This window comes from Andrena cerasifolii, chromosome 4 (assembly GCF_050908995.1).
Source record: "Andrena cerasifolii isolate SP2316 chromosome 4, iyAndCera1_principal, whole genome shotgun sequence".
Lineage (NCBI taxonomy): Eukaryota > Metazoa > Arthropoda > Insecta > Hymenoptera > Andrenidae > Andrena > Andrena cerasifolii.
In genome coordinates this window covers 14,921,972-14,938,229 of record NC_135121.1, presented here as the reverse complement: position 1 = coordinate 14,938,229, position 16,258 = coordinate 14,921,972, and the positions used below count along the sequence as shown (strand labels likewise).

The 16,258-nt window shown below is 38.9% G+C and overlaps 1 protein-coding gene and 1 long non-coding RNA gene across 3 annotated transcripts in view; both read right to left on the bottom strand.

Annotated features, from left to right (window-relative positions):
* Positions 1-283: 283 nt before the first annotated feature.
* LOC143368147 (uncharacterized) overlaps positions 284-16,258 on the bottom strand; it is a 365,284-nt gene continuing 349,309 nt past the window's right edge. The window contains exons 2-3 of the long non-coding RNA XR_013085167.1: positions 996-1,115; positions 284-425 (exon numbers count right to left, since the gene is read on the bottom strand). This is a non-coding gene — a long non-coding RNA (uncharacterized LOC143368147). The remainder of the gene's footprint in view (positions 426-995; positions 1,116-16,258) is intronic.
* LOC143368146 (uncharacterized) lies at positions 4,297-5,295 on the bottom strand. 2 transcript variants are annotated; one of them, XM_076810536.1, is made up of 3 exons: positions 5,148-5,295; positions 4,974-5,080; positions 4,297-4,581 (listed from the first exon to the last, which is right to left on the bottom strand). In XM_076810536.1, the coding sequence occupies exons 2-3, from the start codon at positions 5,052-5,054 to the stop codon at positions 4,429-4,431; spliced, it is 234 nt and encodes a 77-aa protein (XP_076666651.1). In that variant the 5' UTR covers positions 5,055-5,080; positions 5,148-5,295; the 3' UTR covers positions 4,297-4,428. The 2 variants fall into 2 exon arrangements, with proteins under 2 accessions (XP_076666651.1, XP_076666650.1); XM_076810535.1 differs by lacking the exon at positions 5,148-5,295 and having other exon boundaries at positions 4,974-5,140.

Here is a 16,258-nt window from a genome sequence, read left to right as displayed (position 1 = left end):
CAGAGTTTCTTAACCTGTTGAGTCACGATTCTCTTTTATAATATTCAAATAACCTGCTACCCCCGTCCCCGTATAAGTTTGGTAAATTAATGGTACAGGTAATAAGGTACAAAAACACATTGAAAATAGGTATTTCAGTATATAATTCTAAATTAATAATATATTAAAATAAAGCCACGAAACCGTGACGAACCCCCAGAAAACACTTCGCGACCCACAGATTGGGAATTACTGCTTTAGTGACAATGGAAAATACTGTTGCAGGTGTTGACAACAAACTGAATAACTTGTATGAATATATGCTTTTATTACATTATAACATTATTACTGTTCTCAGTGCTGTTGGTCACCTCGATTTTATCGACGAAGGCTGTTTGGATTTGATGGAGGATAAGGCCCATATCCGATGGGTCTTGTATCCTGTCCTGGGACAATAAGTCCTCTAGCGGTTACGCATTTAGCCGCATATGTCAGACACACAAGATTACGGCAACAATCATCGGTCGATCGACACTGAAACGATACATAAATAATCAACATGCAATATCGAACATATTCGGAAACACTGTACCTACAGCACTAATTTCTTCCCGAATTTCTGTTCTAGGGTAAACCAACCAGTAATTGACCGCATACCAGTGAACGATCATTAGGCAAAGAAATGTCAATTATAAATTTAAACATTATTATATGTTTAGAAATGGAGTGCAGCTGCACTTTTAATATCCTATATTTTTAGTTACGCGTATTAAGCAAACATTAATAAGTACAATTCTTATTAAAAGTATGCTGTCATTTACTGGGCTTCTACGCGTTTTGCATTTTATAATTGTATATTTTTTAATTGCGATAAGAATAAGTAATTATTTTTATAGAAATTTCAAGAAAAATAAATTTAAATGCATTTTCAACAATTGCTTTGTTGTTATACATAAATATATTCAAGTATTAATCTCAAAGGTCGGTTTACCCTAATAATATGCGAATGAACTTACGTATCCCAACCACGGGCTACAAGTCGCGTCTTGAGCAACGACGTTTGAAGCGACAGCAAACGTTGCTATAACAATGAAGATAAATGCGAGGAACTTCATTGCGGCGAACAGATGCGAAAACTGCAAGTATGATTGAAAACAACTAAAAAACGATGTAAAAAAGTCACTGAAGTAATATTCATTCGCTTAAATGATAGCGTGTCTTACTGTAATTGCAATTCTATAGAGTCGAAGGAAAATGTATCATTTGAAACTGAGGAAGTTCACTAATTTTTCCGAGTTTCAATAATATTGAAAAAAAAATATACAGACTTCTGTTCGCGAAAAATCCAACCTCTGATATCTATCGAAGTGGAGTCAGAACTGTCTTGAAGGTTTAGCCCCGCGTATTTATACGAGACGGTTAATCAAGTGTACAATCGCGCGGACACAGCTTTATCATACAACTTTATTGCCTTAGTGATACAAAGAGTTCAATGAATTCCTTGGTGTTGACATGCACAGGCATATGTTAGACGTGCTCAGTCGAAAGCACACCTCCTTAAAGGCGGGATCTCCTAACTGCGACTGGTCGCTGCGGCCGGCCAGGGTCCCACTTGCAGAGTTGGGCAAAATGTAATCTAATTACAAACGAAGAACTTGTACTTCGGACTGATGAGTACTTTCTTTAATAATGACGAAAGTATAGACAGAATATAAAGTTCTTGAAGGTAAAGTGCAAGTTACTCTGTGAAGTACTTTCCTGCAAGATTGTCTTTCTAAGTTCTCTCAAAGACTCGTGTCTATTATTATTTTAAAATGAAACTTAGGTTGCAGATATTCGAACAATTTCATTCGTGTCCGTCAGCCATTTGGCTGTTGGTTCTTTTACCAATCATAAAGATCGCCCTTATCTTTATCAAATACATGCATTTGATTGATAGATGGCCTGTAAGAAATTTGTTTCGATAGTAGATAAGAAGTTACATGGATAAGTGCTTGTAATATTTGATTTCCCACCGATAATGTTAATGTGAGATATAAAGAAAGAGATTTTACTTACAATTAGATCATTATAGCAATTTATTGATTATCTGGTTAATGTCTACCGCATTTGCAAGAAGTCTCTGAACGATGTAGGTTTTATGTTATCGAAATTAAACGCGTGCTAATGAGAGAAGTGACTCTATTAACGATTATTTATTTAACAGCAAAAAAAAGTTACATTTAGGAAAGGACTGTGTTAGCCGCGCGATGGAATTGAAAAATATTTATCAACACGGATAGTTATTAATATTTTATTTTATTGGAAAATATGGTTTTCCGCAGACGTTTCTCCACTTTCGCGTCCGTTAATGTGAATGTTTATTTTGGATAAATTTCAGCTCATACAATATCATTTAAATATATCTCCGATTGTGTGTATTTACTCGTTCGAAATAGGCTTCGCAATTACTGATGAATCCAAATCAGATGCCAAATCAGAATGGAGCATGATCAATTTTCAAACCGACGATCTGTGGTCACTATCGAAATTATAGGGATAATTGGGATAGAAATATATGGAATAGGTAATAACAGTGGAAGGAGAATCCATCGGATTTCCGAAATTTCAAGTCTCCTCCTCTACTTGAAAAATCACGGAAATTCATTTCGCGACTTACGATTTATAATAGATACCAACTACAAGCAGAGTTTTTTTTCCAAATTTTATATGTTCCATTTCGTAAAATTATTTCACAATTTTTACTAGGTATTAATGTATTAATGTTTGCTTTTCTTTTGAATGTCGATAATTGATTAAAAAATACCTTTTAGAAGGGAAAAAGGAGGATCGCTAAAATTTGTAGTAAGAATTTAAAGTATACAGATGGATAAGATTTTCGAACATAACATCACGTCACAGCAATCTTTATCCAATTTGCACTGCAAAGACAAATGTTTCTAATCATCTCACAGCTAGACTTGAAATAGATATGAAAATATATTCACAGGTGGTTAACGTGCGCTTACTTTTCGAAGCCATCTACTACAGTTTTTCTCTAAATCTGTTTCTAAAACTTCCACTTGTGGATCAGTATTTAATATCGCAGGCGATGCGACGGCGATTGTGACAGCCATTAGAACAATCACAGCCAGGAACAATGTTTTCCTCATTTTTGTTCAGTGTACTTCGTTAAAAAAATCGTACAAAGAGGAAGAAAAATATGAAAAGAACTGTAACAATATGACCTGAAATATGATGTTGGAAAATTTAGTTTCCTCTACATTTTCATCACTTCTACATGTTAGAACGAGATGGAAAAAATTGTGCTCGAGAGAATCGATATAAAATGTCGAGTGAAATTTTTTCCAACGGCTCTTCATTTTCGAGAATAATTAAATTTGAAAATACACGAATTACACGTTCATTTAAATTTAAATAAACCTTGACTTCATGGAATCCTGTATTGCTTTCTACGTTTCTACGTATATGCACTTCGTGTGCCAAATTAAAGGGAAGAGTACTGCAAACTTTTACTTTTCAATTAAGAATTATATCCAACTTGAAGTGATCGGCCTGAATTGTTATAACAGTCTGTCCTATTCCAAGCATCTTTATTAATTCCGTAACTTGACACGTTTCTCCTGTCTTGAAGCTCTTGGATTATCGCGAATACTTAATCGAAACAAAGGACACCGGTGAAATTATTGAAACGCTGCATAAATGGTAACTATTTATAAGTAAATACGTCTGAGCAGAAAATACAGCTCGTTATTTATTCGCAAAATCGAGAAATATTCCAATGATGGAGATATTCTCGAATTTATGTCCGTTCGCATGTGCATATTATTTTGTACAAGGTAGAATCAAATTCTAGAGTTACAGTCAATTTACTAATTTAACTGCATGTAAGCAAACTGAAATTCTGGACTCAGTAGCAAGTCTACAGACCGCCAGCTGTTTTATTAATTATCACTCACCGGTAGCTTCGCAGACTTAATCGGCCTACCTTCTTGATACCGACTGATACCTGAACCTGAGTCTCTCCATTCATTTATAGCGTAGTTGGCTCAAGTGTTACGATAATAATCGTTCACATAAAATTCATACACAAAGGTTACGTAAGTGACGTTCGTCCCTGAAGTTTGTCGGTAAAAGGCAAACAGAAAGCTTGAGAAAAAGATGGTAATGAAGCAGAAATTAAAACTTCTGCTTGTTCCGTCTATACTGCAAAACCATACCAAGTTCTTCGACGATTATGCGCTACCGAAATTATTTCTCTAATCAAAGGAGTTCGAAGAATGGCAATGATTAGGAAGAATAAATCGCTCGATAAAATTCATTTCTGGAATGATGTATTGTCCATACTACGGCCACATTGCAAGTATAATATGTAGAGATTATGTATAGTGGATTGTAAGGTCGATTCGTAGGCCTACGAAGTAATATCGGTACAGATCAGCGAGTTATTCAGGGCTGGCCATCAGAAGGTGGTGCAGCCGGGTCTTCAGGTCCTTCAGTGGTGGGTGCTGCCGTTGTCGTCGGTGGCGTTGGTGGTTTGGTGCATCTTCCAGCCCATGGATTGCATACCAATGGTCCGCAGCAATCTTTGTCATCCGAGCACTGTGACAAATTGCAGTTAGTAATTAGTCATTGGAATTTCGATGAAAATTGCCTGCATGGATAAAGTACCGCTGTAAATGCTGATTCGTGAGGATAAGAATTTAATAATTCCAAGAATTAGTACGAATTTTCATACTCTAGTCTCACTCGTGCGTAGTGTTCCTTCTCAAGAATTCTTTCTCGAGAATGTCTCGAGAAATTTAAAAAGTCCCTTAGTTCTGATTCTTGGGTGCAAATTATACTTCTGAATTTTGAAGCACATTAAGAATCACGCGAAGAGTATTCCTTCCTCGCAAGTTGCACGTGAATAATGCAACAATCGGAGGACGGTAAATAAAGTTCGTTCCGACAATTTCGCGATCAAGGCACGATTAATAAGAAATGTCACTTACAATCAAACCGGGGCCCTTACATCCCACGACGAGGGAAGAAGCCAAAAGAGCAACGCAAAGGAACACAAAAAGTTTCCTCATCTTGATTATTTTATCAACAATGTGTACTGAAAAAGAAGTTTCAGAATGTGATGTCGCCTGTGGTTAAGATTTTCAACTGAATCTACAGCTCACCTTTCCTTTACGTCGATAGGGAGTTCAGAGACTTTCTGGTCTCTCCCAGCAGAGACTTCGGTATTTATAAGATCAATCGATAAAAGTCTACTATTTACTCTTTTTTTATTGTGCATTTCACCTTGGTGTGTGCAGTGATCCATGTTATTGTAGTTTATCGGGATTCGTAGGCCAGGTAAACACTACGAGGAACGATTGGGTAAATAAATTACGTAGTCCCCTGTTTTCCACAAATTCATAAAAATCCAAATCACCTACCGAGCGCTATCTCGATAGGAGAAGGATTTTTCTCGAGATAGCGATGTTGTGCCCACTTGTGGCGTGAAACACAAGGAGGGTTGGGATTGTTGGCATTTAGGGCCAGGAGCTTTCAAAGAATTATGTACTAAAAATATACTAATATATTTAAACATGCTTGGGCGATGCCTCGTGGCTCTCTCTACATATATTTATGGAAAAGGGATAATCATACATGGATTATTCTAGTTTCCTATTCCAATAGACCGTGTCTTCGCTGACGTGTACCCTTTTTGGAGCCAGCGAGGAACAGTCACGACGATATATTATAATGAGAGCTGTGCTGGGTGCAACAGTGAATATCCATGTTCATGATGTGGTAGTTTTTTACTTTTTTATAAAAATTCTACGTCAAAGGTATTAAAGGAAAATCGTTTCGTTTGATTAATGCAATAGCCCTCGGGTAATCATCATATCGAACAGATTGCAAAACGATTTATATGATAAAAACTTCAGCAGTCGCTTAGGCATTATCAATGGGGAAGTGTCCTAAATCACATTGAATATCACAACACGATTGAATAAAGAGCAAAGAAATGGGTCAGAATTATTCCATCCATCTAATAATTCTGAAAGCTTGTGCTCCCGTATATATAATTAAAACAATTTCTCATCAAAACAATGATGAAAACAAGTTCCCAATAGAAGGAGCTTGGAATTATTTAAAGAACATATGGTGAAGCCATATTTGAAGAACAAAAAGAAAATTACCACATTGATATTGTGGCCATAAAAATTAATTTAGTACATACCTTCATCAACAATCATCAACCGGCTATTAGTTTCATTATAAAAAACATTAACCAAATAAAATAATCCCTGAGAAATCATAACAATATCAGACCCTAATACCCCTAAATTAAATAAAGTAAATATTCCTCTAATTAATAAACACACTAAAACTTTTATATCAATTTGACGCAAACAAACTCAACTAACATAAATACCTCCAATTATTTACTAATTAAAAACTAATAAATATTTAGGTCGTTCAATAGAATTTAAATAATAAATCACTAAAAATCGCGATATACTATCAGTTCCTAATTTTAATAAATTTGACGCCATTAGCTTCGATAACTTGATTGTTATGGCTAATTATTTTAAGTTCACGTTGTACTATGTAATAACTAGCTGGACAATTTCAGAAAGAGATAAAATCAAAGTCACAGGGTCTTTGGATGTTAAAGTTACTCACTGCAACGTTCCTTTCACCATTTTTCTGCTAGAATACTTCTATTACATACTGATACAAATTCTTCTGTTAAAAATATTCTCCATCGAGCTTCAGAATTTCACAGAGCGCAGAAGGAACACTTCCTGGACGGCAGTTCGCAGCGACAAGCAACAGTGTCAAAACGATCTCTGTCGATTACACCTGTACACCTAGCATCCCTGGAAAACATCGAGATCTAGCGTCAGCCGTAATCGTCCATTGTCCATTAGATTTTCGTGGCCTGTCGACAATAATTGGTGTAACACCAGCGTAATATTTCAAAACACCGGCACCGTGTAACGCGTCCGCTTGTGTCGTTCGGCCTATCAAACCCGCCCCCCTAAGTTGATTCAATTGTCGTTTCCCGAGGGAGAGACCTCTTCGTTCAAATATTTTTGGCAATCCGCTGGAAACCGTTTAGCGCGATTTCTATTACGCCTTTTTTTCGCGATCCCACCATTCACCTTTCCTCGAGGCTAGAAATTACTGACGCCCGCTCATAATTGGCCGCCTCGTCTTTTGGAAACCGTGTAGATAACGCACCGCGCGATGAAATTTAAATGAAATTTCCTTTTAAAGGAAATAAAGGAAAATGTGACAGTGCATTAAAAAGGAACGTAACATTCTTCCTTTGAGGTGGAAATTTACAATTTTTACGTATAATTTTCTGTTCTATAATTTCATCAGTGCGACAAAAGAAGATGGTGTCGCGGTTTCCTATCATGGTGCAGCGATAATAAGAAACATAATAAAACGCGAATTTAATTGTTTCGCTAAAAAGTGGCGCGACTAAAAATCAAAATTGTTTTCCGCGTATTGCCCTTGCATCTAAAATACTGCAAGCTTCTATTAATTTTAAATTATGAATTGAATTTCAAAATGTTCACCGATTTTTACAAAATTAAATTTATGATTCATTCATTCGGTTATAAGGCCGGCGCTGGGTCCTTTGTTATTCCCGATATCATTAAATAGTATTCGAAATTGTTTCGCGGCTTGAATGCATTTCCGTTGCCACTGGAAATCGGAAATACCAAAACGCGTGTCACCTTAAAGTGTCGCGAGTAATCGAAAGCCCATCACGGTCGCGATTTTCTCTGTGCAGATGGGACGAGTTGCTTGAACCGATAATTACAAGTTGAAACGTAAACACGTTGTTATTATAAAATGCGTGTAACCGGAGCTTCGTTAACCGCGAATAATATTTCTCTCTCGGGCTGATAAACGCGCCCGATCAAGTGCATCATTGCTTGCAGATTTAATACGATGAAGACAATTAAAACATTTATCGAGCGCTGGTTTTGATAATCGTCAAACAAATGAGCGACGAGTCATTTTATCATGGCGATAATTGAACCGCTGTTCCGATTGTTTCGCCGTGCCCAGAAGAATATCGTGCAACCCTGTTGCTTCGTTTAAAAGGTTGCTAATTATTATCGATAAGATGTCAACGAGTTCAAGGAGCTGTTACATAAGAGACCGTTTAGCGATTAAATGTCTGTGCAGAACTGAGTGAACTGATTATCCGTAAGAAATCTTTAATTGACGCCGGTTAAAAATTTAACTCTGCTGTACTCGGAATCGATATTTTGCGATCTATACGTACCTACTTATCGATACATATTGATAACCTTGGAGGCATGTGCCAGTACATAATTTATGCACAGTTTCGATGTTTATAGATGGTATTGGATATTCCAGCATCCATTTGGATGTTTCCAAAAGTTGTGGATGGTTTCTCCGGCATATCGTGAATTAAATAGAACTAAGCGATGAGACAGAGTTATTGGAAGCCCGGGGTTATCTCGGGGTGCACCCGCTGCACATGCGTCTGATGCGTCGATTACATTCAGAAGAAGTGCATGATCTATATCGTTGGGTAGTTTGTGGACGAGAGGTGATGGTTATCAAACTCAGGGTCGGCTTCGAAGAAACGATAGAGTGGTCTGCGAACATCTCTTCCTAGAATAGCCTTGCGCACTTATATGTAGTGCGAAAAAATTGCTAATTTTGCAATTGTAAGGAGGAAGTGTTTACTATGCGAAGACTAGACTGTGCAGGTCAGATTGTGAGCGGTGTTATAATGTATAGGGATTAGGTACGAAATGATTTTTAATTAAAATATAAAAGTGAGCAGGTACTTGAAATTTAAATCCAGAAAGAAGTTTCGGGTGAGATGCATTCTGTTCTGAATTTTCTAATTATTAGAACCATTATTTTTATTTGTCGACTAGTACCGCCAAATTTCTGAAATAAATAAATTAGAAACGAGCTGCACAGGCACCCCTTGCTTTTTCCCTCTACCATTTTTTTTCCCCACTGAGGATTCTTAAGAATTATTAGCCGCTGAAGAAAATACGATGGAATATGCACCGCTGTAATCCTAAGAGTATATAACCGTATACTTATCATTAACATAAATATAAAGGTACTTACATTTATAGCGAGAGTTACAAAACATTTGCGTTAAAATTGTTTGCGTTACCACAGAGGAAGCGAACCCGAACGAATTGTACAGCAATATAGCGAAAGACCCGATTTTATTGACTTATTAAAACCAATTTTTCGTGTCCCATAATTATTAACTAGTGTAATTTAAAAGGGAATTCGTTAGTTACATTAGTCTCATTACTTTGTTTACATGTTCTTAACGTGTTTGCGCAGTGTTTAAAAGTGCTTTTCCTGTAGAATTTCTAAAAGAATCGCACAGGCTTATGAAATTTTCGATTAATTCCACCTCTTGCCGTTACTTGTTGCTGGCGATCACAATGTTGCGTGTAACTGAATTAACCTCACCTCTAAGACGACGTCTGCATTAAAATCGCGTGCTGGGGGTAGTATGTGCAGATTCTGCACGCACATCCGTTTCGCATTTCCGGGCTAACGACCGTTTTCCGGTGCATGGGGCACCTTAACCCCAAGGAAACGTTTAAACGCGTCGAGGAAATTAGTATAAGCGTTCTTGGAGGGAAAAAAAAACATTGCACCGCTCCACGCGCCACTTGGGACTTATAACAACAGTTCAACTGGTCACCTAAAAGCTCTAATTGCTACGGGCTTTTGCGATAGCGATCGGATGAAGGAGTCTCTAATTTCGATACTACCAGCAATTTTCACGATTGCGTTCGATAAGACACGTCAATTCAGTCAGAAGCGTTTCATTACCGTGGAAGGACTTGTAAGCTTACATCGACAAATTGTAGGCTTTCTAAATATTCCCACTTTCCCCGTGTTTCCCTATATAACATGAAGATATCAATCAGGGAAAATAAGAAGTCGTAAATGCTCTAAACACCTTCCTTTATTCTTATCAAACTACTTCGACTGATATATTAATAGTAATAAACACGTAAGAATATTTAGTTAATGATTAACAATACTGCATAATTTGCATTGTAATGTTTATCGATGCCTCCAACTGTTCAAATAGTACTTTCACTTTTCACTAGTCGCTAAACGTACCTAATTATAAATTTTACTAAAAACATCGTTCCATTTTCGAGGCCTCTCTATCTCGATCGTTAGGTAAACGAAGTGGTGTATTTCTCACAATCGTATCAGTAAATATTAAAAAATCTACGTTGGCTCCGACCATACAAAGATTCTAGTCGATATCTGTGTTATCACGGTCAGTTACGGAATCATTGAAAATCCTGCAATAATATCTGGCAAACCGAGCCTCCCAAAAGAATGCAAAGATCACCTTCTTGCCTTTCGATCGCCACTCTTATCAACGATCGCCTCGAGTGTTTACAACTGTACACCCACCATCTCCTCGGACTCTCCTTATCGACCGATCGCCTTATCTGGCTGCGAAATACTCTCTGGGGCTCGCGTGCTTCCCAGTCACTTGAGTGATAAATTTTCGCTGTTAACGTCGAGCTGTCTTTAGCGGTTTTGCCTCCGTAGGATCTATTGCTCCTTTAGTTAGCGATTCCGAGGCACTTAGCTTCACCCGTCGTCTACACAGAATACAGGGCGTTTCACAGTCACAGGTACGAATTCTTGTGGTGCTTGAGAAAGAAATTCTCAATAAATAGTACAAATACAAAAATACTCATTATTCGCATCTTCGTCTCTCTCACCACCACCCATCACTCGTTCCCGCCATCAAATTCTGTAGCTCCTAACTTAAATTCACTCTTCAGGTTCTCTTTAGCGCTGTGAGATTTGCATCCTATGCGTGGCTTCCCCGTCGATATTTTTTCAAAACCATCGAAATGATCGTCTGGGACTTCCAGGAGTCACGGAACGTCAATTTTGCGTTAGTTTTGTACAAAATTTTCCCCGCAGAAGCGATCGCTCGGAGAGGCCTGGCCGATTTGAAAGAGCATTTTTCAGAACCTCGCGCCACTCAAAGTTAAGGAATCGTGTCAAGAGTCTCGTTGGAGTCTGGACACTCTGGACCACCGTTTCAATTTCTGAAGCACCCAATAAGCCACCACGCTGCATCCTCTGCCAGCGACATTATCTCTGTCCGATTTCTCCCTCGTTCGTTCCTCCACACGTTGCTTCTGTTTTGATCGCGCCTCCCTTAGCCCCGTCTTCGCCTTGATTTCCCAGCATTTCCCCGTTCGACCCGTATCGCTCTTTCCGCCTGGAATTCCCCCGCGCCGCCGATCTCTCTCTTTCCCTGACACTCGCTGGTCGGTTCTCTCTTGACTCGGCTGAAGTGGCGGACAATTTGATAATTGGATCTGCGGCAGCACCGTGATTTACGTGCACGAGGGTCCAGCTGACCATTCGAGCGCTAGAGGGGGCAGGCGGGCGACACGATGCATCTACACCCTCGAGTGCCAAAGTGGAGAGACGATCGCTGCTGGAGAGACGCGTCTTCTCCCGCGAATTAACTAAAACTATGTTGCTAGGACGGCTAGACGCTGTTTTACGGTTACACGCAATTCCGATGATAGAGCGAATTACAGGCGGGCACGTGTGCCGCGCGATTTTCTGCTGCAACCTTGTCAATGTAACGAGACTGCGCTTGTATCTACAAGTTCACTTCTCAACATTCAAGGGAAAGGGTAAATTTGGACGTTTAAAAGATTGTGGGGGTTTAGAAATTTCTGTGATTAACTGTGCTACTCTCTTTTTCGAATTTCGCTTGAATTGGCTGCTGAAGATTGAGCTGTTTCTTAAAAATAAAATTTGTTCCTTTTAAGCGCATCGCAAGAGTGTATATTTTACTACGAGTCTAAAAAGTTTCGTAATTTTTCTAAATTTCCCAGTTTTGGAGCTTCCATTCTGTGCGTTGAGAATCGTGTGGGGTGTAATTACTTACGAAGAATGTCGCATTTCTTTCGGCCCATTATGTCGATATGTTTTTAAATATCCCTAATAACTATTGTACACTACGGCTAATATTAATTTGACACTTAATTTAAAGTATTGCTAACAATAACAGCAATAACTTTACTAATATGTACAAACTTACTACTAATTTTATATCAATTATTTTTCTCTTTTCAATACTTAATTTACAGATGCTGTCTTTCATTTCGGCTATTCCTGCATTGATGGAGTTTTGAAAAGAGAGACACCAGATAGAGAGGTCCAGCGATAAAAAGACTTATAAACAAATCGAATTTCCATTAAAAAAATGTGACATTGATCGTAAATATTTTGGAACGTACTACGCATACCCGATGCGTAACAGATAGGATACATTACTGTTATAAAACCGATATATAACCGTTACGAAACCGATATAATATCGGTTCTGCAGAACCGTAACCGAAATCGATATAGCCAGAAATTTCGGTTCCTTATAACAGTTATTTAGAATATCGGTTCTTCATAACTGTTTCAGTCGGAACCGATATATAACAGTTTGAAACAGTTATTCTCGGAACCGTTTCAACCCCTGTTTCTGACTATATCGATTTCGGTTACGGTTCTAGAACCGATATTATACCGGTTATAACGATTCTAGAATCGTTATTTTTCGGTTCTACATCGGTTCTAAAACGGTTCTGGAGTCGGTTTATTTCGGTTCGTAAATTGATTCTTATATTGTTCCTAAGAAATTGTTATAAGTTTTAACTCACCGATGGCTGTGCATCATCTCAGTAGCGTATCTACGTCAATGTTTTGATGCGTAGCTGTTTATTACTCCGTGGCGGAATCCGCTTGACTGTGAAAGTGTGAAAGCTTGCGTTTGTTTCACAGTAATCATTGCGGACGAATGCTCCTATACAATGAATAGGTAATTCGCTCCGCACCCGTAGCGCGGACGCTCCGCTGAACTCTGAAATGTGCCTAACGTAAATAATTTTTAGCGCTTAAGCCAATCATCGCAAGTCGAGATGTTTGGAGAAGCTCTTGGACAAAAGAAACCCATCCGAGAGTTGAAACAGCGCGATTAAATAGAACCATAATTTCTGATTAAATTGTAGATTATTGAACTTCTTAGAAATACTTCTTCAAAATAAATTTTTAATATACTGTAATCTGTAAGCGTAATATCTACTTATTTCAATTCCTGTAAAATCGATGCGAGAATCAATTCCAGAACCGTTTTAGAAACGATATAGAATCGAGAAAAATAACGGTTCCAGAACCTTTATAACCGAAATCGATATAGTCAGAAATTTCGGTTCCTTATAACAGTTAATCAGAATATCGGTTCCTCATAACTGTTTCAGTCAGAACCGATGTATAACTGTTTGAAACAGTTATTTTCGGAGCCGTTTCAATTCCTGGTACAGGGTGAGTCACGCAACTTAATGATCTTACATTGCTTGCAAAGTACTTATCTGCTCCGTGATAACGTATATCGACCGAAAGTCGGTTATCGAGGGATACATGAAATACGACACTTGGTTCGCTGTCAGCTAGCTTTTTCATCGAAATAGTAAGGTTATCTTCAATTTTTCAAACACGATACCCAACGCTTCACTCCGAAATTTATACAGAACTAGGGTAAAGCGGCCGAATATGAGAGCGATTTCTTGAAAATATCAAAACTCCGACAAAGAACACTTTTATTAAAATTTGATACACGTTTTAAAAGTAGGATATCTATTCAAGTATTCTGTAACGAAGATAAGCTGGGGTGTCATATTCGGAGAGGTCTTCATATTCAGCTACTTTACCCTATCTACCGAATCCAAACTTAGAAAACGTCCCACCCTAAAACGAATGCAACAATTTACGACTAATATCCGGTCACCCTAAAAATTTCCCAAGCAGAAAGCAGCTCTGTGTGCTATCGAAAAAATACTGAAGGATTATGTTACTACCACAAAAAATCTTAACTCCGCTTTTCAGGTATTTTTTTAACAAGCCAGCCACCGTCAAAAACCGTGCCCGTAAACATCCCCTACGCCAAATGAGTAAATAGTATCAGTAAATAATTGATGGAACGGAAGAGCAGAGATTTGCTCGGCGATATCTCGGACGCAAACAGCCGGCTGACATCGATAATGAGAGAGGTCGGTTGCCGTGGTCCACGGAGGAAACAGATATAAAAGAACCCCACGAAAATTGCCTGCGGTTCGATAGCGAGCCTACGGATGAGCGGGCTCGCCGTTGAAATCAAATCCGCGCGTCGCAAGATGAAGGCGACGACCCGTAAAATGAAACGACGAGAAGCTCCAGAAAGAACCTCGTAAAGCTTTCCCTCCGGTCGGGGCGAAAGCTGCCGACACGATTTCTCCCTTTCTTTCCATCCTGGCCAAGTTGGCCCGAGCATGTACGTATACTGCGCGTCGTATCGCGTTAACCGTAAAACGACGAGCACGAGAAGAAAAAAAGAACGCCGACCGAGAAAATAAACTCCCCAGCAGTTGTTTCCTCGTTTATTCGGGGCCTCCCCCGGCATGTAACTTGGAAATTCGCGAGGAAGATTTTCTTCGAAGGGTGCGGGGTCGACGAATTTTCACGTTCGGTACATTACCGCCCCGGTCGACCTTCCTTTAAACGCAGTCGCGGTGTTTTAGACGAAGGGTAATTTAAAAGGGAATTATTTTCCTATGGAATTATTTTAGCTCGCTAACTGGCCGCCGCGTTGATGGAATTTTTTGAATTGCTAATCGTTTAGCGGCTTTATGAAATTTTCGCATCGCTAAATGTTGCGTGCCTTTGTGGAACTTTTAGACTTTTACATCGGCTCTGCGTTGTTGAGTAGGGGTGCGCGACGACCTGTACTTTAACGGGTTACATACGTTTAGCCGCAGATTTTGGGACTTTTTTTAGGGATTTCATTAAAAAAAAAATACTAAACTATTTATTACGCGTGATTTATTAGTGCATAAAATGCATGAAAATATTTATTTACAATAATTTTTGTATTAAATTATTCACGCCTTTTGAAGTTCTTTAAACCACTGCAGAAAAATAGTCAGCATTTTGCTCTGTAACTGTGCGTACAAAATTGATTAAACAAAAATGGCTGAGTTTCATCCTCATATTATTGTATTAAAAAAATTGTGGATGTCTTGAGCGTTTCAGGGTGGCGTAACCCCTTAATCAAGAAGCAGGAGCTGTCACTGTTTATTGGAATGCTTTGTTCAGATTTTCTACCGCGAACTGCTTTTATATGCAGAGACTTTTAGGTCTACGTTATCTCTATTATAGAACGTGAAAATAGTCTGAGGGAATGAAATGTAAATACGTAGAACTTCCGTTGTTAAATAATGGTGCGCCAGAAGATTCATCATCTCTTAAACGGAGTGAGTGCTTCAGCGCCGGATAAAAACAGGGGTATCGTTCTCCCTTTAAACAAATAAAAGTGCCGAATGGAAGTTCGTTATCGAATAACAGTTCCTTTTAAATCGATCTTCGAGCTTTCCAGCTGATATGAGCGGCAAATGACGCGCACCGAGGTATTTAGAACGGTAAAGGAAAAGTGGCGATCCGTTCAATCGCATCTTCCGTAATCCCCGGGCCGATTCGAACATCGTTATTTAATATTCTCGGCGGTATTAAATATTATTAATCGGGCCCGTATAATAAATTAATAACGCATGCAGCGTGATTAAACCGAGCTGGTTAATTGATTACCGTCGGCGGGCAAATAAAAAATGACGACCGACACGGCGTGGCAATAAACAGTAATTTACTTTGCTGCACAACTCCCATCAGGATCAAGAGTAAATTGCGCGGATTCCATGTCGTTAAGGATTAAAAGTATGAAAATCAATCGTTACGCGCAAACAACGCGGGCGAAATAAATTCGACGGCCTGCTAATTTATTAATTAGCCCATCGAATTTCAATCCGGCTGGCTCTCTTTGCAAGCCACGTAACCATCTACTCTCTCGCCCATAGGTGATTACCACGTAATAACAATGTCAACCGCGAATACGTACGATAATACCACCGCTGTCTTTTACCGTCGTTATTTCGTTTAAGCAGCCCGTCGAATCCGTCGGCCCGTGTTATCGGACCAACTGAAACGAGCGAAGCTGTGAACCGAAGAGGAACCAGTTGGAGGAAAGGGGAGGGGGATGGGGCGAAGAAAGGCGGTGAAAAGCGTACGCGAGGCAGGTTTTATCTGTTGCATAAGAGGATTTCTCGACTGTAAAAAGCTGGGATCGAGAGCACGACGTGGCTTTATTCTTGCAGTCTCTTGCGGTTACGCGGCCCCCGTGCATAAA